At 42.2% G+C, this 27,378-nt stretch overlaps 1 protein-coding gene across 2 annotated transcripts in view; it reads right to left on the bottom strand.

The window, feature by feature from the left end:
- The window catches only part of ABLIM1 (actin binding LIM protein 1), a 312,956-nt gene that overhangs the window by 200,067 nt on the left and 85,511 nt on the right, over positions 1-27,378 (bottom strand). Inside the window, exon 1 of one of the 2 annotated variants that reach the window (XM_077779561.1) lies at positions 19,009-19,101. The exons of the other annotated variant lie outside the window; for it this stretch is intronic. Within the exon in view, the coding sequence (XP_077635687.1) occupies positions 19,009-19,072 (64 nt within the window). The 5' untranslated portion in view covers positions 19,073-19,101. Of the gene's footprint in view, positions 1-19,008; positions 19,102-27,378 lie in introns of those variants that run through there. 2 annotated transcript variants of the gene reach the window in all.

Below are 27,378 nucleotides of genomic sequence, written 5' to 3'. Positions count from 1 at the left end.
ACTTGGCCACTCCCAGCAAGAACTCAGTGTGAAATGTAAGTATCCAATACTTGGGTCAAAGGCAGGTATCAAAGACAAAACACACTTTGGTCATTATTAATCGCTTAAATAGCAGAGGACAGTAAAGACATTTTATACTGATTGGCCTAAGAACCCGTATTCCTACACAGGCAGGATGTGATTATCTTCCCGCAGGTCACAGCTGCTCAAAGTGCCACTCAAGTGGAAGGCAGTAAGTGACGGGCCCAGGCTTGGGAGGCCCAAGCCAGCCGTGGCCACGAGAAGCTGTCCCAGTGGCTGGTTATTAGGAGACAAGCTGTCCTTGTTGGTGGGATAAATAGCTGTACGTGGACCCAGAAACCCCAGCGTCAGCATTTCTCGGTACCTCCGCTGACGGAGGTGCTGGCTGGAGCAGGTGCGTGCTGCCTGCCTCTCCTGCTTCCTTCCGCCTCCATGTCCCTCCCAGAGGAAAAATGCAGAGGGGAGCGTTTCCAGTGACACAGTTTGAAATATTTATAATTCATCTATCTCAACATAGAATAGCTCCAGCTCACTCTGGCAAACCTCATGTTCACTGTCAGTTTACTAGAAAACGTCAACCATTCCCAAATAATCTATTTCCTGACTCTGCTGCAATCAGGGTCTCTTGCTCCCCAGGGTGTTTTCTTGCCATCATTCACCTCTGGACCTAAACTTGAACTTCAAAGAGGAACTCCTTGTAGTTTATGGTCATAAGAAATATGCAAGACAGATAAGGAATAGAACAGGAGAGACCTGATTAACATCAGTGCCAGATTTTTCTCCATCCATCGTATAAGGGAGCTATCTTCATTCTACAAATATTTACTGAGCACTTACAATATGACAGGTCAGGTGTTAGCTGCTTTAATGGTGAATAAGATAGGGGCCCTCAAAGAGCACATAAATTAGCAGGTGAGGCAGGCATGCATAGGCCCAACTGTAATGCAACATAGTAAATACCACCCCAGTGTAGAGTTAACAGCAAGAAAAGGTTTGGGGTTGGTTTAGAGATTTTGGATATGGTGCCTCTTAATTTTCTGTCTAAGAAAATGTGTTGCAGAAAGACAAGTGGTTTGTGTTTCACATCTCTTTTTTTTTAATGTTTGTTTATTTTTGAGAGAGAGAGAGTGCCCACGAGGCGGGGAGGGGCAGAGAGAGAAGGCGACACAGAACCTGAAGCAGGCTCCAGGCTCTGAGCTGTCAGCACAGAGCCCGATGCAGCTCACGAACCATGAGATCATGACTTGAGCTGAAGCCGAGCGTTTAACCCACTGAGCCACCCAGGCACCCCTGTGTTTCATATCTTATATGGACCATTTTTACGTATTTCAATTACATTCCCAACAATGGCACACAAAAACGTGTTTCCCTTAGGGAGTCCACAGGGGGTATGTGCCAAACATGTTCCTTCAACCACCCTCTCAATGCCATGTTCTGACATTATGAAAATGCATGGGAGGGAAAGACTGAGTCAGCCTGGTGCTGGTGGGATTATGGAAAATATGAAGTTCGATCTGAACCTTGAAGAAAAAACTTACTAAGAAAATAAGCAGATTAGGAGAAGGCAGAAAAGAATAATTCAAAGGGAGGATGCTCCGGAAGAAAGCTTTGTTCAGATCACAACTGAGGATGGGAAGGAAGGTCAGGAAACTGAGAAGGTCTAAGAAGGAAGAACCTACCCATCCACATATGAACAACTCTATTTAGAGAGACAAAGTGGCATTACTTTTGAGCGAGCACACAAAAAAATTGCCTCCACACAACCTGCTCACTGCCATTCTTTCTTTAGAATGTCAGAACTCTGGGAAAGCTTGGCACACATCCACAATTGCATTTCACCCTGATTCATTATTAACTGCCTCTCTCAGTACTTGTTTTTGTCCAACTACTTTATCGCCATAAATGTGTTAATCATGGCAGCAGTCCTGACAGATGAAGGGTGGAGCTCATGAAATGAAGCCCCCACGTTGCATACTGAGAAACTGAGACCCAGGGGTTACTGCTCTCCTTGAAAACTAAACCCACAGTCAGAACCAGATGTTTGCAGAGAACCTAAATTCCCCCAAAGCAAATCTGAGACCTTAATATGAATAAAAGATGCCTCTGGCGATTTGGAATTTCAGGGCTGTAAAAGGATTTAGAACACAGTGTTTTAAGTGTGGCTGCTAATGGACAACTATTTTTCTTACAAAGGAGAATTTGCCCTTCTTGTCTTTCCACAGTGTGAGCTGCTCTGGTGACTTTCTACAGCACCCTCGATCTGAAAGGGACGATTTAACTGGATACAAAATTGGGAGTTTCTGATGTGAAAGATGCTTCCAGGAAGAATCATCATCCAGTCATCATTTTATATTTTATATACTGTTTGCCAAAATAGGGTATGCAATAGCTAAAAGATAATCTATCGTGATTATCTATCATCTATCTATCATCTCTTTAACATTTTAAAATATATGTATGCTTTTGAATGTACATAACATTAATAAAGTTCAAGTGTATTGTTTATCAGTAAATAATATACATAAATATGTAGGTAAGGTTCTTTTTTTAATGCTAAGGATGCAAAATCAATAGAGTTTGGAGACGAGGTATTATTCTATCAAAATAAATCATAAGGAAACTAACAAGAATTCCACTAACCAGAGGTAAGTACTAAATAATGGGTGTAACCATGGTAAAAAAAAAAAAAACCATGAAGAAGGGGGCGCCTGGGTTGCTCAGTCAGTTAAGCTCCTGACTTGGGCTCAGGTCATGACCTTGTGGTTTGTGAGTTCAAGCCACTCATCAGGTTCTGTGCTATCAATGGGGAGCTGGCTTCAGATCCTCCTCTTTCCCCATCTCCCTCTGCCCCTCCCTCTCTCTCTCTCAAAAATAAATAAACATCTTTTAAAAAAAAATACGTAAAGAAAAACAACAATGTTGTGGGTGAATGCCTGTGCTCTGGAGTTATAAAACCTCAGCAGTTGCTAGTACATAGGAGAGGCCCTACACATATTCATATAAAGGCTAAAAATTCAAAGACTCATGAGACTAAAAATAGAAATGAAAACAACAATTGAGACTGTAGGTTGGTCCTGAGATACTTGTGCGTGGTCGGATATGTGTAAAGTACATCCCCCACTCAGATCCAGGCAATCATTGCTATTTTTGGAAAGCAGGCCAAGCATTGCCAGATGTTCAGATTTTTATGTGAAATCTCCCAAATTTCAAACACTTGCAACTAACTTAAAAAAAAACAACAAAACTGTCTACATCCCTCCCTACCTCCCCGCACACACAAAGAAAGAAAAGGAAACATGCCTACAGACTACCATGGCCTGTAGGTTACCAGTCTGGGACCTGCATGTAAGTTGTTTATGCCTGTGGCATAAGCCCTCCCACCCAGAAAGCTTAACCCAAATGGCTGTGATTTATTTCAGGTACTGGAGGAAGGTAGCGGGGTGCAAGATTTTGAGAAATATTGGATATTTTCACATAACAGATTCATACCTTCTCATTTGTCAAATCAGATTTGAATCACGGCATCTCTGCTGTGAACCACCCATAAGGGTCTGTGTCCTCCCAAACAGCTAAATGTATGACACTTGCAGGCCTTTTGGAGCAAAGTTGATCACATTTCCTTCCTTGCCACAAATATAAGAACGTGTCCTTTCTCCACGATATTATTTTGTTTATATCCACATTATATAATCTCTTCTCTTTAATCACTGGTAGGATACTATTATACATATTGCTCTGTAATTTTTACCTTCATTTTTTTGTTTCTTTTATAAAATTAAGGTCTAACTTACACACAGTGAAAAGCATAGATCTTAAGTACAGAAGCCAATGAGTTTTGCTAAATGCATTCACCCTTGTAACCCACATCTCTGTCAAGATACAGAATACTTCTGTCACCCCAGAAGGTTCCTTTTGCTCCTTCCTAGTTACGCCCACTTCCACACCAGAGCCAACCACTGTTCTGATTTCTAACACCGTTTCTGCACAGTCTAGAACTTTATACACATAGATGATCCCGGTTGCACTCCTTCGCCTCTAGCTTCTTCTGCTCAGCATGTTTTTGAAATTCATCCATGCTTCCTTGTTACGTTTTACCTCTAATATTTCCCCTGATGCAAAAATCATAGCTTCTCTCCATTATGCTCTAAATCATAATCTGAGTGTTATTACCCCACAGTAAACACCCATTCCATGAACTTCTGGAACTGATAACAAATGCAATAACTACTTTTGGAGTCCCATAGCAAACTGGTATGGAGACCATGTCATTGTCTGGGGCAGGCCATGATTTAGGCGGCTGCCTAGGTGGGCAGTATTTGGAAGTCAGGAAGACTTCAGACTGCCAAATTAGAAGGGGCGGTGCTTGGGGGAGAAAGAGCTGCCTGTCTCTGGAAATACCGAATCTAAAAGAGAGGTGGAATTGGAGAAGTAGTCAATGATGCATCAGCATGTGGGAGAAGGATGAAAATGGAGGGCACCTAGCTCAGGTTGTGGGAAAAGAGATAAGCTTGACAACCATGAAGCAAGTGGATTAAAACAAAGCTATGAGTAGACAAGGAACACAAGATAGCTCTAACATCTTTCCACAAATATAGAGCAACTGATGGAGCCATCCCTTTCTTGCATGGATTCCTAGCCCCAGTCACACTGAGGATGGGCAGCGTTCATAGGGGTTGACTCCAAAGGACAAATGGCCACAATACAAAGATGTGGATACTTAGTAAGGAGGAAATAAGTCTGTGATATAAAGGGTTTGGTTAGAGCTCCAAAGAATAGAACCTGAGTGACTAGAAAAGTAGAGCTGTTGAGACAAGAGACACAAAACAGAGATCAAATTTTGTTGATGATGAACTAAGTTCAGATGTAATAATGAGTTTAAGATGCCACCATAATATCTATGGACTGGTGTCCCGCAGGCAAACAGGACTGTACCTCTGAGTCTCAGGGGAAAGGTCAAAGCTGGGGCTGCACCTGTGGCAGGTGTCCATCTAAGTGAAGGCTAGAGCCATAGGAATAGATGAAAGAGAGGGGGAAAAAAATCACTGGACCATAAACTTCTTGAAAGCAAAGGTAGCCTTCCATTTCTGTGTCTGCTTTAGTGGCAATGCTTCACCAATATTTATGAACATTGGACCTAAAGATGAATCTTCATGGAGGTTATCTGGGAAAAATATTAGAATTGCCCATCTAGACTCAACTTACTCATACTGACCTTCTGTGCATAAATGCTTGACCCTCTCAACTGACTGCATTAACAAAATGATCCAACTCAGCAGTATTTCCTCACATTCTAATTAAAGACACATGCATTTTATTGATTAAAATTTCCAGTAACACAGCATAATGCTATTACTTATCTTGCCAAGGAAAGGAGAAAAGCAGTTAAAAAAAATAAACCCACTCACAGAAGGCTTCAGTTCATCCTTCAACTCATCACAGATAATTTGAAAATGTAGTAATTAAACTCACCTAAGAGGATATAGGTTTGCAGAGAACAGATTAGGAAAAATATTGGATTCTAAAAAATAGTACCCTTCCCACAATTCACTTCATAATTATAAATGTGCACCCATCAGTAAGACTGTGCCTAGGAAAATCCAAATGTAGCATAAACCATGATCTGTATAAAGGCAATTCAATCAGCATTTATTGAACATCTCTTTGTGCACAGCCCTGCAATAGGTATAAAATAGACAAAGTGCTTTGCTTTTCATGTTCTGTGGACACCAAAGTCCTTTTTAAAGGCTTCCAATATAAGAGCTCTCAAGACAAAGCAAACAAAAATAGCCTGCACCAGGATGAAGTGGGTGGTGAATATCTTCAACAGGACAGATAGATCATTTGGAGCTCCGTGTGTGTCTCTGCGTGTGTGTGAGTGTGTGTGTGTGTTTCTGTGGTTCTTTTATTTATTTATTTTTCAGGAGGAGAGAATGGTTTGGCACAATTTCTAAACTCACATTGGCATATGGAGAAGCAGAGTGGGGGGTGTGGGGAAGGAGCCTCAAAATAGAGAACAGAGCAAATGGTAATGCCTAAGGATGGAAAAGATGGAAAAAGAGCTTTTTAAGAATATGAGTTACAAATGGTTTAAAAGATCATCACATTAGAGTTGTAGAAAAAGCAATTACATACTTGAAGGTCCACAGAATCCACGAAGTGGATAGAAACAAAGTGGGACCAGGCTAAAAGAAACATCACACAAAGTTAACTGACCAGCCACCATCCCTGATTTCAACCACACCCTTTCCTCAAAGCTGTCCCTCATCCGTGGGCTTACTCCCTGGCAAGGCCCTCTGCAACTCCACGATCCTGTGAATTCACCCATCTCTGAATTGTTAATTCATCCCTAAAATTGCAAATGTCATTTATAATCGAGGGACAAGTTATACCCAATATCTTCTTTTTTTAAAAAATTTTTTAATGTTTACTTTTGAGAGAGAGAGAGAGAGAGCCAGCACGAGTAGGGAAGATGCAGGCAGAGTTGGGGACAGAGGATCCAAGGCAGGTTCCGCGCTGTATGTCAAATATCTTTTCAGCTATAGTTTCTTCCATTTTATTTTCTGATATTGAAGTAATATACTTCATGAGAGAAAATTTGAGCAACACGGAAAACTATAAAGAAAAGGAAATATCATGAGCCTACCATCCAGAAACCACTGTTAATATGTCAATATATTTTCCTTCAGTTTTTTTCCCATTAATTTTTTATGTAGTTCAAATCACATTACGTGTGCAATTTATAACTATCATCAAAGATTTCTCTCATGTCACTCAAACCTATTGTAATAATTTCTAATGTTAAACTTTTCATTGAAATACTTCTTATGGTAAAGTTCATAACTGTCAAGTACATACTCAGTGAATTTTTACATGTGTTCAACCATGTAACTACCTCCCAGATCAAGATCTAGAACATTCCTAACAACCCAGAAGGTTCCTTTGTACCCAGTCAGTACTGCATTCCCGACTTCCTCCAGGTAACCACTATTATCATAGATCGGTTTTGCTTGCTTTTGACCCTCAAGATAATTCACACAGTCTGTACCCGTCCATGTTTGGCAAATTTTGCTCAGCATACTTACTACCTGTTCATGCATCTATGTGTAGCAATATGTGTAGTAATATTCCATCTAAACAGTACACCACAACCACAACTAATTTATCCATTCTCCTGTGTTGGGATGTTTGGGTTTTTCCAGTTTGGGGCTATTATGAATAAAACTGCTATGAATATTACTGCATATGTCCATTCATGAACACTGATGCTCGTTTCTCTTGAGGACACACCTATGGTAGAGTTGGTGTGCGTTAACTTTTGAAGGTATTGGCAAACACTTTTCCAAAGTGATTGCTTCAGTTCATAGTCCCACCAGCACTGTAGGAGAATTCCAGTTGTTCCATATCCTCGCCAAGACTTAGTGCTATCAGTCCTTTTAATTTTAGCCATTCTGGTAGATGAATAATGGTATCTCATTGGGGTTTTAACTTGCATTTTGAGGACTCGTGATGGTGAGACTTTTCCCATATGCTTATCTGCCATTTTGGATATCCTCTTTTGTGAAGTATGTGCCTTTAAAAATTTTTTTTAAATGTTTATTTTTTGAGAGACAGAACATGAGTGGGGGAGAGCAGAGAGAGAAGGAGACACCGAATCGGAAGCAGGCTCCAGGTTCTGAGTCGTCAGCACAGAGCCTGACACGGGGCTTGAAGTCATAAACCGTGAGATCATGACCTGAGCCGGAGTCGGACGCTCAAGTGACTGAGCTGCCTAGGCGCCCCTTTGTCAAGTATGGATTATTTGCTTTTTCTTTATTGATTTATAGGAGTTCTTTATATACATCAGATATGAGTACTTTTTCAGATAAACCTAATGAAACTACTTTCTCCTAGATGGTAGCTTGCCTATTCATTTTCTTAACAGTGGTTTTTGATGAATAGTTCCTAATTTTAAGAAAATTTAATTTAACAACTTTTCTTCCTTTTATGGCTAGTGCTTGCTTTTGGTTCTTTAAGGGGGAAAAAAACAACTTTAAGTGATAGTTACAAAAATATCCTCCTATGTTTTATCCCAGAAGCTTGATTGTTTTAGCTTTTTACATTCTATCTCAAATTAATTTTTACAAATGGTGTGAGATAGGGATCAAAGTTCACTTTGATCCCCACCCTCTTCCGAATACCCAACAACTCCAGCACCATTTATTGAATCACAGTGGCACCTTTGCTGTAAATCAAATGACCACGTGTGTTGAGACTATTTCTAGAATCCATTCTCTTCCATTAAAAAAAAAAATCTGTCCACCAACATCACAATGCCACTCCCTTAACTTTTAATCACTTAATTAAAAAAATTTTACCACAGTAACTTGTACAACAATCCTTCAACAACCAGTCATTGCTCAACACGATCCAAAGCTCTTGTCACGGCATGCACTAACGAGTATCCTGTCTCCATCTCTTGACATCTTCATTCCTTGTCACTACGCTACAGTCCCATAGGTTATCTTTCAGTTCCTTGAACAAGCCACACTGTTTCCACATCAGAAACCTCATACATGCTCTTCCCCCTTCTAGGCAATCTGTATAATTCTCACCACTGCCATGCTCACTCCTATTTATCAGTTAGGCCTTAGCTTAAATGTCTCCTCCTCTGTGAGGCCTTCCAGGGTGCCCCAATCTAAAAATTTTTTAATGTTCATTTATTTTTGAGAGAGAGACACAGAGACAGAGCATGAGCAAGGGTGGGGGGTAGAGAGAGAGGGAAACACAGAATCTAAAGCAAGCTCCAGGCTCTGGGCTGTCAGCACAGAGCCTGATGTGGGGCTCAAACTCATGAACCAGGAGATCATGACCTGAGCTGAAGTTGGGTACTTAACCGAATGAGCCACCCAGATGCCCTCAGGGTGCCCCAGTCTAAGTTAAATTCTCCTATTATACCATATATTTTCCCTGTAAAGATCCCCACGAGAGCAGGGATCACATCTATCGTATCCCCAACTACCTAGCCACTACAGTTTATAGCAGGTGTTCAACAATTACTTATTTAAATCTATTTTTATTTTCATTAAAGATGAAATCCCTAGGGCTGTTTTTTAAAATTTATTGAAAAAAGAGGCATATGGACAAAAGTTCAGGCAAAAGTATTCGGAGGAAAAAAATTTAAAGGCGAGGCAGGTTAGCTGGTTAGCAGATATTGGCTTATGAGGGGCAGTCTACATGCCTCTCCGGCCTGAAAAAGTAAGTTGAATAGTTACCATTTTAAATGTACAGTGTACCTATAAATATCTTATATTCTTAGCCATTTCATGTTTAGGGATTTGAGAGTTAATGAGAAAATAAACTCTACAAGTAAACTTGGGTTCAAGGTCAGGGTCTGCCACTTCTCACGGCATTGGACAAGATATTTCTGGAAGTGACAGCTTCCTCATCTATAAAATGGTGATAATACTAGTGTCTCCTTCCCAGAGTTGTTGAGACAATTAAATGAGGTAATATGATATGTAAAGACTTGGTAATGTGTGTATCACATAAGAAGCACTCAAAAAATTTTAGCTATCTTAATTCTTGTTACTCTAAATGTGAATATGGGTGTGAATGATGGGGAAAAGCAACTAACAAAAGCTTTAGAGCCAGAAATTTATTAAAATGCTCGAGGATCATAAAGAGACTAAAAATAAATATTTCTTCTTCATAAAGAGAGAGAACACCTACAAGTTCATTGGAAGGCTGGATCCTAGGAACTTTCCTGGCATATCCTTGCTCTCATTCTCTGTGCAGCCTCTCTGTGGCTTTCATGCTCTGTGAACACACAGCTCCCTCCACGGCTCTCACATGATGGTAGCAAATCCTTTTTATGTGTTTGGTGATAATCAGAGGCCCCCTGTGTCCCAGGGGGACCTAGGTATCCACAGTCATTGGAGAGCTGTCATCATTGGGTAGATGGCCCCGTGTTGGTGCCAGCCAGGTTGAAACCCACAGTGTAATAAAATAATACTGTGCGACAGCCACTTTTGTGTACATTTATTTACCTACATTAGCTCTGGAATGCTTACAACGATGTTATGCATTAAGTAAATGTTTTCGCTTCCTGGGGTTGCCTTAACAAAGTAGCACAAATTGAATTGCTTAAATGACAGAAATGTATTGTCTCACAGTCCTCGAGTCTGAGCTCAAGGTGTCAGCAGGGATGGCTTCTTCTGAAAGCTGAGAGGGAGAATCTGTACCAGCCCTTGGTTCCTGGTGGCCTCAGGTGTTCCTTGGCTTGTAAATGGCTTTCTACTCCTGAGTCTTCACATTGTTTTACCTTGCTGTCTGTCTCTGTGTCCAAATTTCCCATTTTTATAAGCACATCACACTGAATTAGGGACCACCCTAATGATCTCAACTTATCCTGACCATCTGCAAAAACCTTACAGCCAAATAGGGTTACATTCACGGGTGGTAGGGATCAGAACTCAGTAGCTTTTTTTTTTAAGGTTTATTTTTGAGAGAGAGAGAGAGAGCATGAGCAGGGGAGGGGCAGTGAGGGAGACACTGAATCAGAAGCAGGCTCCAGGCTCTGAGCTGTCAGTACAGAGCCCCATGCGGGGCTTGAACTCATGAACTCCAAGATCATAACCTGAGCCAAAGTCGGATGCTTAACCAAGTGAGCCACCTAGGCACCCCAAGAACTCATCTTTTATAGGGTGACGATTCAACACATAACACTAGGAAAGTAACTGATGTAGCAGGAAGAGAATTTCCCAAGAAAAGAAGGAAAACACATATATAAATATATCCTACATAAAGATGAATGGACTTACATGATCACGTTACCTGGGAAAATGGTGTTTTTCCAAGAAATTCAGGGGATTTCAAATTATTGTGTCCTCAAACCTCCCAAGATAGTTCTTTTTATTTTATCACCAAACTCAGATATAATGATTAGGAATGAAGAATTCTAAATCCTTTTAAGGTGGTTTTATTTTAATCATCTGTATGTAAAATCAGGAGGGAGTTTATTTACCTGGGGAAAATCCTCTTACTTCTAAAGGAGACCAGCCGCCCCTGGGACCCACGGGCATGTCTGACATGTTGTGGTCCACTTGTCCATCTGTAGCCGCTGCTGGCCCGTGTGTACCACTGAGGGGGGCGGGGGGGGGGCAGCTTTTTCCTTTGGTGACTCCACATCCCAGGACAGTGACTGGCATGAAGCGAGAGCTCAAAAACTAATCGCAGAATGACTGAAATTGATCAATACCTTCCAGTCCTTGTCTTCCATGTATATTTCACATCTTCCACAGGGAGAGAAAAGCCAAGAAACACTCAAGAAAGATATGAAGCTTTAGGAAACATTTAATAGAATTAAGACTCTTACCCAGGGGGCATTTCTGCTTCCCACCTTTCCAAAAACTACACTCCAAATTTCTGTATCTGGATTTAATGAGCAGAAATCTACCCAAGTACAGGCTACTGACAAGTTGAATGTAAATGAATAAACAGGTATTGAATATTTTGAGAAAACAAAACAAAACACAAAACCCTTTATTTCCCACAGTATTCTGAGCTTTTTTTCTATCTTCAAAAATGGGGGGAAATATGAATTCTGCTAAGTAAATGCTAAGTGAAATACATTTGAGGTGGAAAAATGCCCACTTGATTCCTGCATATTCTTAACAGTTAAAAATAAATCATCTCTATTAATCCCCTTAGTTGCCTTCTACATATGTAGGTCACATTGCTCAAATTAAATTTTCAAAGGAGCATAAAGCCAAATCATTTTAATTAGGTTTTTCTTTACTTCATTTCTAAACCTTTTTTCCCCCTCATTCTCCAGCGAAAAACAAAAACATTAACGTTCTTAGTAAGCATGTTTTCAAACAGGCTTTTAAAAGCAGAAATGATTTGTCACAACTAGTAATACTGTTGAAGAGTGTGGCCTTTGTGCTCAGACTGGACCACATTAACCTGTTGAAAAATTTATCTGTGGAATGACCAGACCGGTTTTACTGGCTTCTCGAAAACATATCTTGTTAAGTTAACTTAATCTTTACGGTCTTCAAAACAGTTGTTCCTTTTTCAAAAAGGCTTCCATAGCTAACTTATTCTTATGTCCTTCAATATTCTAGGTCAGTAGGCTATAAGCTGCGGTCTGTTTTTGCAAATAAAGTTTTACTGGAACACAGTTATATCCGTTCATTTAGGTGTCTTCTGTGGCTGCTTCTGTGTTCTAATCACAGCTGGTGAGTTGCAACAAAGACTATTTGGCTGACAAAGGCTAAAATAGTTTCTACCTTGTCATTTACAAAGGGTTTGCTTAGCGTGGTCATACAAAATGTCCAAACTTCTACTTCTTAGCGTTTTGCTCAACAAACATCTTATTCATTGGTTTCATCTGTAGATCTTTCCTCAAGTATGGTAGGCAAGGTCTCTGAGAGTTAACATTATCTTTGTCTTCTCTAAAATAAAAAAAAAAGTACTCTCAGTTTAACTGTGGGTATGTCATAGCGTTGAGTGTGTGTCATGTTTATTTCAGCGTGTGTCATAGCGCTGGTTCATACCAGTGCTATCACTACGGCATAGAAGGTATGACAGATTGTTTTAGTGACTCCAATTTCTCCCTCCTTGTGGCCAAGTCCTTTGCCACATTGGTTTCCGATGGCCACTCACTTTGGCTTGACCACATGAGTTGCTCCAGCCTGAAGAGTGGAGGAGAATGTGCCCAAGTGCCAGTTCTGAACTTAGGCTGTAAGACATCATGCATGTTTGTGCTTGCTCTCTTGTCCTTCTCTGTCACTGGGATGCGGGCATGACTGGGACAGCCTGCACATCCCAAGAGGAGGGGGAGAGACGCATGGAGCAGAGCCAGCTCCAGACGTGTGAGTAAGTCAGCCAAACTGCCCGCTAATTCCACCGCAAGTAACCGATCCTTGGCCTGCAGACTCGCGAAACATAATAAACGATCACTGCTTTAAGTTTCTGAATTTTGGAATGGTTATGAGACAGCAATACGTAATTGACACAAGTTTACCCCGTCTGAAAGTACTCACTGCTAATACTGACATTTCCTTGGAATCTTAAAGGCAAAAATGAGAAAGTTGCAATTTTTTTAAGGGACCTGGTTTTTACGTGACTCTACTGTTAAAGGTAGTGTATATGAATGTCCCTTGCCAGCCCAATAGCTGGAGATAAATAACTAACCAATAAGATGGAGTGAGCCCCCACCATGTGCTCATTACTGAGATTTCTGAAAAGACATAAAAATCATAGTTTCTAATATCCATGACCTTACAATTCTGCTGTAAGAAAGAAAATTAAATGTGAGATAATTAGAGCATAAAACAGTAATTGAGTGCCAAAATCTACACAAACTTCGAGCCTCTGGTTAAACGTGGTTCTTTGATCATGTGCTTATCTCTGCGTCTTCACAAAACCTCAAAAAGAATAAGAGCGGAACAACTACAGACGAGATGTCGACACAGTTCTGGAAGCTAGAAAGTGAATGAATGATACATGCAAAGATGGGGAGGCTCTAACTGAAGTTGAAGGGAGTGATGTCAACTAGGGGCAAACCAGGAAGGGCCTGGGATTGGGGGGCACGAGGCAACCACTGAAGGCAGGGAGGAAGGATAAGATGCAACAGACTTGACAGTCTTTATGGGAAGAAGTTAAACCTCCATTTCCCCTCCTCATCTTCTTTCTGCCTGGAGACTAATCCTCACAGGGGCCAGCTGAAGATGACATGAGACACTGTGCCAAGCTGGAAAGTCCTTTTCTCTGTAAGTGGAATGGGATAAGAGAGAGGGGGCTCCTATTTGAACTCTTTTGCTATTTATTCTGATACTTAATTCCATCTCTCTAAATAAGATGTTTTTATGGCCATCTCTTGATATTTTTTTTTATTGTAGACATTATCCATTGATTTACTACAAAGGCAAGGTTAGGATTTAACTCTTCTCTCCTATTAACAATTGACAATGTCTGAAACACAAAGGCTAGAAATGGCACCCCCAACTTTTAAAAACCATGATGTGTCATGTGTCAGAAGAAACTATTGAAATAGATAAACAAAGAGCTACACTTAGTAACAGGGAGGGATGGGTCATTCTAGGAAGTCAGGCCAGAAACACTCTAGAAGCCTTGGCTTTCATTCCTTTGTCTTCCGTTCATGGGAGAGACACTATTTCATTTTTAAAACTAGGAATGTAAATGACTTTGATGAAAATAAAATGAATAAATATAACCGGTAATAATAGTTCCCCCCTTGGTTTGGATGGTGGTCAAGGGAAGCTTTTACCTTTCATATACTGTTTGAAATTTTTACAGCAAAAGCTTATTCTTGAATGATTTGTATAATTAAAAATAAATCAAATAAAATGCACACATAAAATAAAACAACCAAACTAGAATCAAGGTCTTGGATTCCAAAGCACTACTCCACAAAGTAAATAATTTGGAAGCACCTATATTTCTCAGGTGAAACTACAATCGGTAATCGTATAAGTCATCCGTCATTACATGTAGGGCACTGTATCATGGGTTTTATAAGCATAAACATTCTTATTTAATGCCCACAGTCTTATAAAGCAGGTAGTACTATTAGCTCCATTTTATAGAGGTGGAGACGGAGGCTTGGAGAAACTAAGACGCTTGCTCAAGATAGTAGGTATCCAAGCCATGATGGGAACCAAATCTCTCAGTCCCTAGAGCTCAAGAGCTTGACACTGTGTCTAGAAGGAACCTGCTTTCCTTCTGCCACTTCAAAGTTATAGGTTGACATTAGAAAAAATAACTTTGAAATTCACCAAAGAATACCACTTTTTAGCAAGGGGAAAATTAAATCCCCAATCCTTGTGGTGCTGCCAGTAAGAACGGGCACAGATGGTCCCCGGAGAACAGGAGGCAAACGTCCCCTATGCTAGAGCCATGCTGAGAAGTGATCTGTGGTCAGATCATAACCCTTAAAACAACCGGACTCATCTCTATCCCAAGGAGCCCCGCGGCCTTCCCAGCATCCTAATCTCCTTCGGTGACTACTTCCCCTTAATCTTATATTCCGACGCCTGCATCCTTCACCCTAATAAGGAACTTATTAATTTGTCATGTAGGTTAGTTGCTCAGCTCATCTCTGGCTCATAATGCCAGTGGTCCTTCCAAGGTTATAGATTCTAAGTGACAGAGATTTATCCTGCACAGCACCTAGCACCTAGCACAGTGCCTGCCACCTGCTGAGAGATGCTTAGTAAATTAATGATAACACAGAGAACATTAATGAGCTGCTTTCGAGCCAAGTGCGGGGAGGGCTCAATGACACCTCAGTAGACCCTCCTCGAGGAAGAAGAGCTACCAATTAGAGAGAGACTATTACAGTGAGAATTCCTTTAAAGTTAAAAAAAAAAAAATGAAGACATGGGTGAGGCCAAGAGCCTCAAAAGTAAAATGGCTAATTAAATTCATGAATCTGTACAAGTGTTTGGGGGTTCACATAGCCAACTCCACCTTATATAGGAAAAAACATGGAAAACAGACCATTTAAATCATTTAAAAATAGTCCAGAGATGTGCCTTCCACAAAATATTATTCCACTAACTCAGTGACCTCTTCTCTACGAGCACGGTGCATCCCAGTTCACCTTCTAGCTCTCTCCACCATTTCAATTCATGTGTCAGCACAAGGTATGATTCCCATGAAAAGTATTAGAAGAAGAGTAATGCCAGGCCCAGAGAGTTTCTATTCCATTAAGATCTTCAAGATATGTGGTCTTCAAGGGTGGTCAAGGTAATGTGATGTAGTCAGAAGCTAGGAAGCCTGCAAGCATAGAGGGCAGGGGGGAGGAGAGACGAAGACAAGCCCTCTGAAGGCCCATTCTGTTGTCGCCTGTCCTATGAAAACCTAATACCCAGTGTTCCCGCATCCCACTCCCACTGCTGGGGCCGTCCCTGGCAATGTCATCCTCTAATTGGCCCCCTGGTCACCGACCTTGGCAGAGCTCATTTGCAACTGGCAGCCATAACTGCCTCTTAAAGCAGAAAAACCTGTCCAGCATTCCATTCTCTCAAATGAGATCTAAGAGGAGTGTGCATCAGCACGTTGCCTTCCTCCCCCATCCCCTTTTTGGAAAGGAATGGCCTTTAGAGATAATCCCTGCAAAAATCCCAATGTTTTGAATTGATATCCTGACTATCACCCCAACCTTTAAAATACTACGACGGAGTAGTACATGTCAACTATCATATTTTTTAAAAGATTTTATTTCTAAGTAACCTCTATACCTAACGTGGGGCTCAAACCCACAGCCTCCAAATCAAGAATCACATGCTCCACTGGCCAGCCAGCCAGGTGCCCCCACAGTTCGATTTTAATATAAAAGAGAAGGCTGGGTGTCTCCTACTGCTTACGTTACTACTAATCATATGCAAACACCAGCTCTAAGCATATCATTTAGAGCAGAAGGTAGTAAATCAACAGTCATCTAACCAGCTAAAGCTTTCAAGGTGTGCCAGGAGAGAAAGGGCAGGATGATGTACTCTTTTTAAAGAGGGATGGGTGGGCAGGGAAAGCTTTGTTAAAGCTTTAAAGCATCAGGGATCCAGCAAAAAGAACAAGAAACAAAATTTAAGCATGGTTAAACTTATTCATTATATATCCATTCAGAATATCCTTCTATTTTAAAAAACAAAGTAATGAAAATATATTATCAATTTTCCCAATGGAGAATACTTTTTAAAACAATGCAGAGTAGTGAAACTCCTTATGTTCCAAGCATAAGGTGTGCCTGTTTTTGAGTCTCAGAATAATCTGCCAACCTTCCAATTTAATTATGACCGGGATTCAAGTCAACTGTTGAATGTTCTAGAGATATACTTTCTGTAAATTCCAGCTGGCAGCAAGTGGAAAGACTCCAAATCCCTTAAAAATATGCCATGGAGTGGAAAGAGAGTAGTCAAAAAGTGGGAAAAAAGAAATGAAATTCTTTTGAAGGAATTTCTTTTTTTCCCCCAGTTTGACCTCAAAAAATATAATCAGATATATGGCTTACTCTGTTTACTTATAATCTCTCTATCATGTAAGGTTTTCTAAAGCCTTCCCTACGTTTCCTGGAAATCAAAACTAAAATCCACTCTTCTTACAGTTCAGGGAAAACAAAGGGCATCAATCAGATTCAAATAGACACATGCAGGCATCTTGGGATATTCTAATTTTATCCCTTTCCCTAAGGAAAAGCCACAGAATCATAGTTCCCAACTCAAAATACTAGTAATACATTAATACTCATTAATATGCACAGTCTTCTCACTACCATTCAGAGTCTATCTTCGAGGAGAGCCCAGAGATTATCTAAGAATTTAGAGGCCTTTTGTGACATCAGGTGATGTGACACTTGAGAAAGAATAAGGGGGAACCTGTTTCGGCACAGCTGGCTTACCGCCCACTGCCAGCTTTAAATGTTTTTATTCTGATGTTTGTCCACTTTTGTCTTCCCGGGAAAGGTCTAAGGCAGGTCCATAAAGAATATTAAACATTTCCAGATTTTCAAATCAGCACTGTCTTTCAAAATAATGTTCATTTACAGGAGAAAGTTCCGTGGCACTAGAAGCCGCCATGAATTATTCATCAGCTACAGGGTGTGCCAACCTCCAATTCCTTTGTGTCTCTCAACAAGTGTGTACATGTGAAGCACCACAGACCCAGGCTCCCGGGTCCCACCTATCCTGGGTAGGAATGCAAAGCCAAGCTCACCGGAGGTCCTGGGAAACCGAGAGGGGCAGGGTACTCAGAAGTGAAGGTGGGAAGGTACCAGAGCGTATCTGCCTTCCATGGAATTACCCACCAGCCTCTTCTCCAGAAACCAAAATAAGTTACGATCTCTTATCTTAAGGGGTTGAGGATCAAAAGCAGCAGGATGAATTGACACAGTCTGCTGGTTTCAATGGAGCAGCCCACAGGATTGTGTTGCGCCGCCTCTGAAGTTTGGGTGTTGTCTGCCAGTCCCCGGCGATGCTGATCAAGATAAGCTGGGTCACTCCTGAAGCCAGCCACACCAGGGAACAAACTCCCACAAAACACATGTAAGGAGGAAGCACTCTAGAGATGGCATCCAAAATCAAAGCACTTCGGTGCCTCACACAGGGGCACAAAAACTATATCATAAGGAGGAAAGAATTCATTTCAAAGCTATGTTAACACGCAAGTATTGTCATGGAAATAGGTTATAAAAGAAAAAGAGATTACAGGAGGAGAAAGGGATCACAGGGCTTACTCATAGTCACTAAGGACTCTTTTTAAAGTGCTCCATCCCCTGGGGTGGCTCAGTCGGTTAAGCATCCTACTTCAGCTCAGTTCTCAATCTCAAGCCCCAGGTCGGGCTCTGTGCTGTCAGCTCAGAGCCTGGAGCCTGCTTCAGATTCTGTCTCCCTCCTCTCCTGCCCCTCCCCGACTCACGCTCTGTCACACACTCTCTCTCTCTAAAAAATAAACATTAAAAAAAATTTTTAAATAAAAAAAATCAAATGCTCCAACAAACCAATCTAATTTTAATTTAATTTAGCTGGATCCCTGCTATAAAACACTCGGGTTGATTTTAAAACCCTATTATATTAATAATATCTTTAAATATGCTGATATATAAGATATGTATTTTATCCAAAAACAGACACATAAACAGTATTAACCTATTAGAATAAGCATAAAACTATTTTAACCAATGGAAATGTCTCTGCATCTCTCCCCATCTTTTTTTAACTTTTCTTTTAATATTTATTTATGTTGAGAGAGAGAAAGAGAGTGCATGTATAGGAGTCAGCGGGGGATGGGGCAGAGAGAGAGGGAGAGTGAATCCCAAGGAGGCTCTGCACTGTTAGCAGAGTCCAAAGCAGGGCTCGACCCCACAAACCTGAGCTGAAACCAAGAGTCGGACACTAAACCAAGTGAGCCACCCAAGCGCCCCTCTCTCCAAAGACACGATCTTCCCTAGGCGGCACATGTGACCAGTTTACAAACGAACAAACAAACCTTGGTTGTCTTCAACCATGTGATGAGGATCCATGAACTCAGTCTGTTCCCAGGTCATTAACATGCACAAACCTTAAAGCTAAGATTTCAGCTTTTCTTCGCAAGGTGGCTGGGCACACGAAGGATGACATCCACTCCTCCGAGGAAAGGCTGGTGGCCTGGCCTTCCTCCCAGGAGTTCGTGGGCCGAGCTGGACTCCGGAGAGGGGTGTGCCATCCAGAGGGTGTGCCACAGCCAGCTCAGGAAGAACGAGAAGTTTCCTGCAGGATTCTAGCTCCTTCCTCCTGTACAGAATCCTCACCCCCTTTTCGCTGCTCTGTCTCCTACCAATTAGATCTAAAGGCCAGTCTTTTTTTTTTTAATGTTTTTACTTATTTCTGAGAGAGAGAGAGAGAGCGTGAGCAGGGGAGGGTTAGAGAGAGAGAGGGACACAGAATCTGAAGCAGGCTCCAGGCTCTGAGCTGTCAGCACAGAGCCCGATGCGGGGCTCGAACCCACGAGCCACGAGATCATGACCTGAGCCACCCAGGTGCCCCTAAAGACCAGTCTTAAGTACACACCCATTCACCTGAAATCACACTTGCAGAAAACCATCCTTCCTGGGAAGATGACATTAAAACACACCCCAAATAGTCCTCGGATTTTCCTCCACTCTGCACCATCCAGAATCCAGATTCTGGTCCCTGTCATTTCACAGTAACTCAGAAACATGAGGCAAAGAGAGACAAGATGGATCTTCCCAAGCCTTCTGCCTTCTTTTTTCACTTAATGAATTACTGTCTCACCAGATGGGCTCTTAACTGCTTTTTTCAATACGAGGATTTAACAAAACTACTGTAACTCGAAGAGGTTCCTTTCACTAGCAGCCTGAGTCTTCCTCATGGCTTTGGATGTGATTCTCTGACAAAACACTGGGATGAGGCAAGCCGTGGACTCTGCGCCCGTGTATATTAGGTACAGGCTGTCTGAAAACAATGACCTCATCCGGAAAGGCTCAGGAAAGAGGCATTTTTTCCTTTGGTCCGGAATGCCCTGATGCTGGGTTGGATTACCCGCCACCCACAGTCCAGCTTGTTTTGAACACCAGGGCTTTTGCAAGCTGGAAACGTTAGGAAGAGACAGTTTAAATGGAAAGAGACACTTAGGATAAATAACCCCAGCATCAGATACATTTACAGGCTAAGAGGAAGGAAACTGGCCTGATTGTTTAAAGTGTGAGGGAAACCATTTAATAACTGTCATAAAGACACAAGCATCAGCGCCCATTCTGAGATATTAATATAATCGAAAGTCCATAACGTACTCACTGGAGGGAAAGACTACGTGATCACTTGTTTAAATATAAAGTTTGATTCATTGCACGTCCCCAGCTCACTTTCTTCCTGGTCTTGGCGGCTTTGGGGTTTGTTTTGAAATGGCTCTGGGGAGAGCTATGCTCTTGAATTACCCCATCCACCCTCCTTCTCATCCAGGCCACTGCCTAGAACTTTGTGCCTCTGATACCGTCCTCCTGACTTGGCCGAAGCACCAGGCGCCAGACACAGGATCACAACTGGACCACTCATTGATAAAATGTTTGGCATCTGCAGCGCTGACTTATGTCAGCTGCTGCCAAAAGGCCAGTCACATTGATTGAAATCTTCTGATTACACCCAATGCCTAACATTCTCATGACTGTGATTTCATGCTTCACCCTGATGGTTTTTGGTTCATGTCTTAATATTCTTACAGAACAATGGAACAGAAGTCCTTCATGATGGCATTTTTAAAAAAAAAATTTTAATGTGTATTTTTGAAAGAGATAGAGACAGAGCGTGAGCAAGGGAGGGGCAGAGAGAGAGGGAGACACAGAATCCAAAACAGGCTTTAGGTGCTGAGCTGTTAGCACAGAGCCTGACGCAGGGCTCGAACCCATGAATCATGAGATCATGACCTGAGCCGAAGTTGGACGCTTAACCAACTGGGCCACCCGGGTGCTCCATGACTACATTTTTTAAAAACTGGCTTCATTTCAAATGTAATGGAAGCTGGTTTTTCCTACTCCCTTGAAATCTTAGATTCTGATTCCTACTGGATTTTAAAGGAAAGGGGGAAGGAGAAAATATGCGTAGTGCTAAAGTTATGTTCTGGGGCTAAACCAGGATTCTAGTTAAAAGCAACTTGCATGGGTTCTTTCCCTTTTGCAGTGTAGGGCTGGCTGGGGGTGGAGTGCAATTTAATATTGAAATTTTGACCTTTCGAACAAATTAGTGAATAAAGCAGTTCCTTCTAAGCCATGACCCCCCAGATTTGACTTCTGTTAGGTGTGATCCAGAAATCAATTGCTCAAAAAACTGTTTAAAATGTACAGCAACAGGGGAGCCTGGTGGCTCAGTTGATTAAGCGTCTGACTTTTGGTTTCGGCTTAGGTCCTGACTTTGCAGTTTCATGGGTTTGAGCCCCACATCGGGCTCTGTGCTGGCAGCATGGAGCCTGCTTCGGATTCTCTCTCTCACTCTCTCTCTCTGCCCCTCCCCCACTTGTGCTTGTCTCTGTCTCTCTCAAAATAAATAAACTTTAAAAAATAATAAATTAAAATGTGCAATGATTTTCTAAGAAACACGGCAACGGTACTTCTACGAGGTCATTTAAAAATCAGAGATACTGCTGTGTGTTCTTTTCCTTACATTACTCAGTCATCTAGGAACCTGGAGTACAAGAGTCTCCCTCAGAACCCCTCGGAACTCTTCCCAGGAAAGCGATCGTCAGTTAGCAAAATTAATAAATAAAAAATGCTTCAATTTGCGTATTCACCTATAGCCAAGAAATGCCTGATTATGCATTGTTAGACAGGTTTCTTAACCACAGGGCTTCTCAGAGACATTAATAGGCATGTGTGCCTTGTAACTCTGTAAAGGAAGAATAAGGTAAGAAAGATTTCCTAAATTTCCTAAATGTATTTGGCCAGAGAACCTTAACCCTGGCACCAGTCGTAACTTAGCACAACACAGAGGTTAGAAAACACTGTTCATAAGGAGGAAGAATGCTAGATGGGATTTTTGAGATAACTCACTTCATAGCATCAGAGATGAAAAATCCGAAAGCCAGAGGAATTTAGGGACTTTCTCAAGGCAGCACAGAATGTACAAGCGGGTCAGTTCTGCCTGGCAAGGTGCAGCCCTGCTGTTTGGGGGGCTGCAACGGGCCATGGCGCCTGGCTCCGTCTGCGAGTAAGGTGTGGTCCTAAGAGACACGACCACACTCTGGGAACAGAGATGCCTATGTTCTTAGGCAAACAGCACAACAGATTATGTTAAAAGACCTGGCCTAGGAGATGAGGCCTACCGTAATACGATTTACGACCAGAGCCGAGACAGAGAAATGGCAGGTATCAATAACAAAACATTCACAGGGCCCTGACCTCACCTTTCAAACTTGGCAGAAGAGAAAGAACCATAAGCAAATTGAATTCCATAAGAAAAATGATTCCATCGGGCAAGATGAAAACTACATTTCGTCAAAGGTCGTATTCAATAAAGAAGACCCTTCCAGACCCAAACTAGAAAAACACAGGAAAAAAAAAAGTTAAGACCTGATTTGTCATTTCCCTTCAGCTTGAGTTCTGATGATAACTCTGTTAGAAGTCCAGATAGTTGGCACCAATCCAAGCTCAGCTATGCGACCCCATGGGAAGGATCAACTTTAAGAACTAAAAGAACTTGCAGTTCACGAAGCTCTTAAACAGAAAGCACTCTTGATGGTGCTGAGTCTCGAAATGGTCTTGACAGCACGCAACTATCAAGTCTAGTTTCTGCTTCTGATTTCCAGGTGGGTCCCCTGTACTTATTTTTATGACGGGAAATGAAATTTTATGGACTTCACTAAGATAATATCAAAGCAGATTACACCTGGTCATGTCTATCAGCTTTGTCAACTGCAAACAGAACAGCTTCGTCACTATCCATAGCTCACATTTACGGAGCTCACTCTGCAGGCACTGGATAGAGGTTCCCTCGCAGATTTCTTATAACTCTCTGAGGCAGGCCCCGTTATTATCTCCATCTTAAAGATGAGGCAACTGAAACAGAGAGAAGTTAAAGAAATTGCTCAAGGTCACTCCCCCTGCGATATACACAGCTGGGGCTTGGGCACAAGGATTCTGAATCAGAGGCCGTGGACTGGATGCTAAAAATTTCCTCATAAATACTAAAACAGCTCAGGGAGAATCGTTACATCAGAGGAAAGGCCAAGCCACCTCCACACCTGGAATTAGGAAGGGTTGACCCAAAACACGCGTTTAGCAGTACAAGAGTTAGCGTACACCCAAGGGCTGCTGAGGCTTTTTTGCAAAAAGTCGAAATACTGAAAACCGTGTGTGGGGGGTGGGGAAGCATTTTATTGTTGATGTCAAAAGGGTCATTTTTCTGAGTCATCTTCTGTTTTCATGAGATTCTCCTGAATTAATCTCGTTCACAGAGAGACCCAGCCGATGGCTAGTGCCAATCTCCGCTAAGGCTGTGGTGAGGGGAGGATCGTCATGGAGGACTGCTCCCCACACCTCATGGCCATTGTATAGGGTGGTGTTCCATGTTCAGGTTGGACTTGCCAACCAACACTCACTAGACCAGGAAGAGGCGGAAGACCCAGATTCTTGACCGGGTCTATTGCTAACTCACCAATGGTCCTAGGCAAATCACCAAGCTGTCTTCTAAGTCTATAAAGTGGACCACCAATCCCTGCTCTCTCTACATCAGAAGAGGGGAGAGATAACAGAGTTCGCCCCTACTTCCCATCAGCTCTTTTTCCTCTCTCCTTTCTCTCTCTTCCTTCCTCCCTCTTTCTTTTTCTCTTTTTATTTTCCCCTTCTTTTCTCCTTTTTTTAATTTTTTGGCCACTATTTGTCAAAAAGGATTTGAGATGAAATCTCCAGCACACAGGAACTCAACACCCACATGAAACAATAAGCTGGATGGGAGGGGGTCGTTAGTAGGTGGGGATCCAGCAGCTGACCTCATGCTTATCCTAATCGCTGCTTGATGCTGCCTCCTAACATCTGCCGCCACTACCCCAAAATGGAGCTAATATTTTCCTAATGGTTTTTCTGTCCCAGGGACTATGATAAGCATTTCTCACATGCCTCTTTCCATTTTTCCCTCAGAGCAACCTTAGAAGTTAAGTACTTAGAAGAAGGGTGTTATTAATTCCTCTTTTACAGATGAGAAAATGAAGTCTAGAGAGGAAGTAATTCTTCTCACGGTCACAACTTGTAGACAGAGAAGCAGGGACTGTACTGAGATGTGACTCAGTCTGAACATCTTTAAGCTTCTCCCCATTGTCCTGCTGAAGGAATCCACAATTACCACCTAACCACCATTAAGGAGGTTATTCATGCAAATCTTTTGAAACAAAAAGGGAGGAAGAAGGAACGGAACTCCACATTGCCCACCCACAGCAAAGGAGATGACAGCAAGGGACTTATTCTCTCATCCCCTTATCATTTCATCTGCCTTGACTCTCACACCCAGCTGCCAAGCTGGAAAACGGGATTAAAGGGTGTTCTGTATCCCCTGCAAAAGCAACAGGCATTTCCCTTCAGTGACTCATTTGATACCAATAAGCTGTAGGAACCAGGGGATTCTGATCTTTCTGTGCCTTTGAAAAAGTGCTGAGGGTAGAGTCTGAAAGGAAGAAGATTATTACAGAATGAAGAGATTCTACCCTGCTTTCATGGTAAGAGGATCAAACATTGAGTTAAGTCATAATGATTTACTAGAGTCTGGCTATTTTTTAAAATTTTTTTTAATGTTTACTTATTTTTTAAGAGGCAGAGGCAGACAGAGCATGAGCAGGGGAGGGGCAGAGAGAGAGGGAGACAGAATCTGAAGCAGGCTCCAGGCTCTGAGCTGTCAACACAGAGCCTGATATGGGGCTTGAACTTACAAATGGTAAGATCATGGCCTGAGCCAAAGTTGGTGGCTTTGCTGACTGAGCCTCCTGGGCGCTCCACTAGAGTCTGGATTTTTATAATTTCTATGCTAATTACCATTTGGTCCACAAGTGATATATAACCACAGTGGCTGCTAAGTATTCACACATAGCTTCACCGCTAGAGAATGAAGGGGGATATTTATTGACTGTGCTATACTCAGAGAGCAGCATAAGAAAACAGGATAAATACCTATAAGACACAGAGCTGCCCTGGCAATGTTGCTGCATCATTTCATCTCGCCTATACCTTCCACTGTGTGGACCACTCCCAAGCTGGTCCACCACCTCTTTGGAAGCTACATTCAAAGTCAGTGGGAAGAGAAAATAGGCCAGTCTCCAATAAGGATAAGAACGCTCCCTCAAACCGCTGACTCTGATTCAACTTTCCAGCTTACTCTGGGGAACTTTAATTTTAATTTAACATTCTGTATGATCCCACCTACTTAACAGTTTACTGACAGTAAAACATTCACACTTAGTCTCTAAATGCAAGCAACCATGTACTTAGGGTCTCATGCAAACTAATTATTCCAAAGACTTTCCTTGAAAGTCAAAAGTCTTTGACTTTTGAAAGTCTTAATGGTTTGTCTCTGCTCGCTTTCAACATTCATCTGAAAATCCAAAGGGAGTTGGGCTAGTCTGTAATTACATGTATCACAACTTGATTAATACAATCAAAAAACCAAAACAAAACTCCTTCCACCCCATTCCAAATTCAAGAGGCTAAGTCTAGTTTAAGGGGTTTCCCTGATGCAGAAAAAAACAACAGGCTGTATTAAGCTTTTCAAAATAAGCCAACACAGGGGCGCCTGGGTGGTTCAGTCGATTGTGCATCTGACTTCAGCTCAGGTCATGATCTCACCATTCACGAGTTCGGTCCCCGTGTTGGGTTCTGTGCTGACAGCTCGGAGCCTGGATCCTGCTTCAGATTCTGTGTCTCCCTCTCTCTCTGTCCCCCCCCCACTCGCTCTCTCTCTCTCTCTCTCTCTCTCAGAAATAAAAAAAAAACATTATTTTTTTTTTTAAATAAGCCAACACTGAGGATACCTTGCTAAATGTTTTTAGACTTCCTAAAAAGCCTCTGGGATCAAGACAAAATTGCCTTTAGCAGTCAAGTATCTCTTGCAAACAGAAGCCTCCGGACACCCTGTGTTCCATTCCTTTAGGCACACAGACACAGAGGGTGTGGAACTTGGGGGGTCTTTAGATCATCTACGCTGGGTGTTTTGAAGCTCATACACAGAATAATCAGGCTTTCCAGGGACTGGTGAGGGGCTGGGGGTGAAGGGTTGATTCTGGGCTCCACCCCAACTTCCACCAAAGAAAACTGCTGTTCGTCTGCTTCATCTTCTGAACTTGCATACAAGCCTTTGTTTGAAGAAAGGTTCCACAGCTAAAAACAAAACATACTCTTCGAAAAATTCCCATCCTGTCCAATCTTTTCATTTTGGAAAGGAGGAAAAGGAAGGTCAGTGAGTGGCTCATTCCAGGTCCCAGGAGGAGTGAGCAGTTCAGGCAGGGGTCACACCAGCCACAAGCTCCCAGCAGTGCTCTCCAGTGCGCGTGCTATCCCCGAACCGTCAAGTACACAGCCCCCAACATCAGGTCCCCTGTCCTTGCCGGTGAACGCGCTCAGGTCTGCCCACTACAGGTCTTGTCGGAAGGGCCCCCAGCCCTACAGTGAAGGCTTGCAAGTGTGCAGCGATCTTACTTTTGTTCTTACTTAGTCTTATCTTTATCTTTATTCTTTTTCTTATTTTGGCGTTTTTGGAGTATGAGGTGGGGGCAGGACAGTATTAACAGTCCTGCCAAGGTAAAGTGAAAAATGAACTTTCTGAAGGTTTTTTAAAAATATTTTTTATTTATTTTTGAGAGAGAGAGACAGCGTGAGCAGGGGAGGGTCAGAGAGAGAGGGGACACAGAATCTGAAGCAGGCTCCAGGCTCTTAGCTGTCAGCACAGAGCCCCACGCGGGGCTCGAACCCACGAACCGTGAGATGATGACCTGAGCCGAAGTTGGACGCTTAACTGACTGAGCCACCCAGGTGTCCCTGAAGTTTAATGTAAATCAATGGAAGAAGGGGGGAAACGGTGGGGGAAAGGGGGAGAGGCAAACCATGAGAGACTCTCGAATGCTGACGAAAACTGAGGACTGATGGGTGTGGGGGGGATGGGTACGGAGGGGGGCACTTGTGGGGATGAGCACTGGGTGTTATATGGAAACCAACTTGTCAATAAACTATTTGTAAAAAAAAAATAAAGTGAGAACAGTAAAAAATAATAATAATAATAATATTTGGTGGGGGAGGGGCACCTGGGTAGCTCAGTCTGTTGAGCGTCTGACTTGGGCTCAAGTCATGACCTCATGGTTCCTGAGTTCGAGCCTGGCATCGGGCTCTCTACC

Source organism: Crocuta crocuta, unplaced genomic scaffold, assembly GCF_008692635.1.
Source record: "Crocuta crocuta isolate KB4526 unplaced genomic scaffold, BGI_CrCroc_1.0 scaffold138, whole genome shotgun sequence".
NCBI classification, from domain to species: Eukaryota; Metazoa; Chordata; class Mammalia; order Carnivora; family Hyaenidae; genus Crocuta; species Crocuta crocuta.
This window is presented reverse-complemented; position numbering and strand designations above follow the sequence as displayed.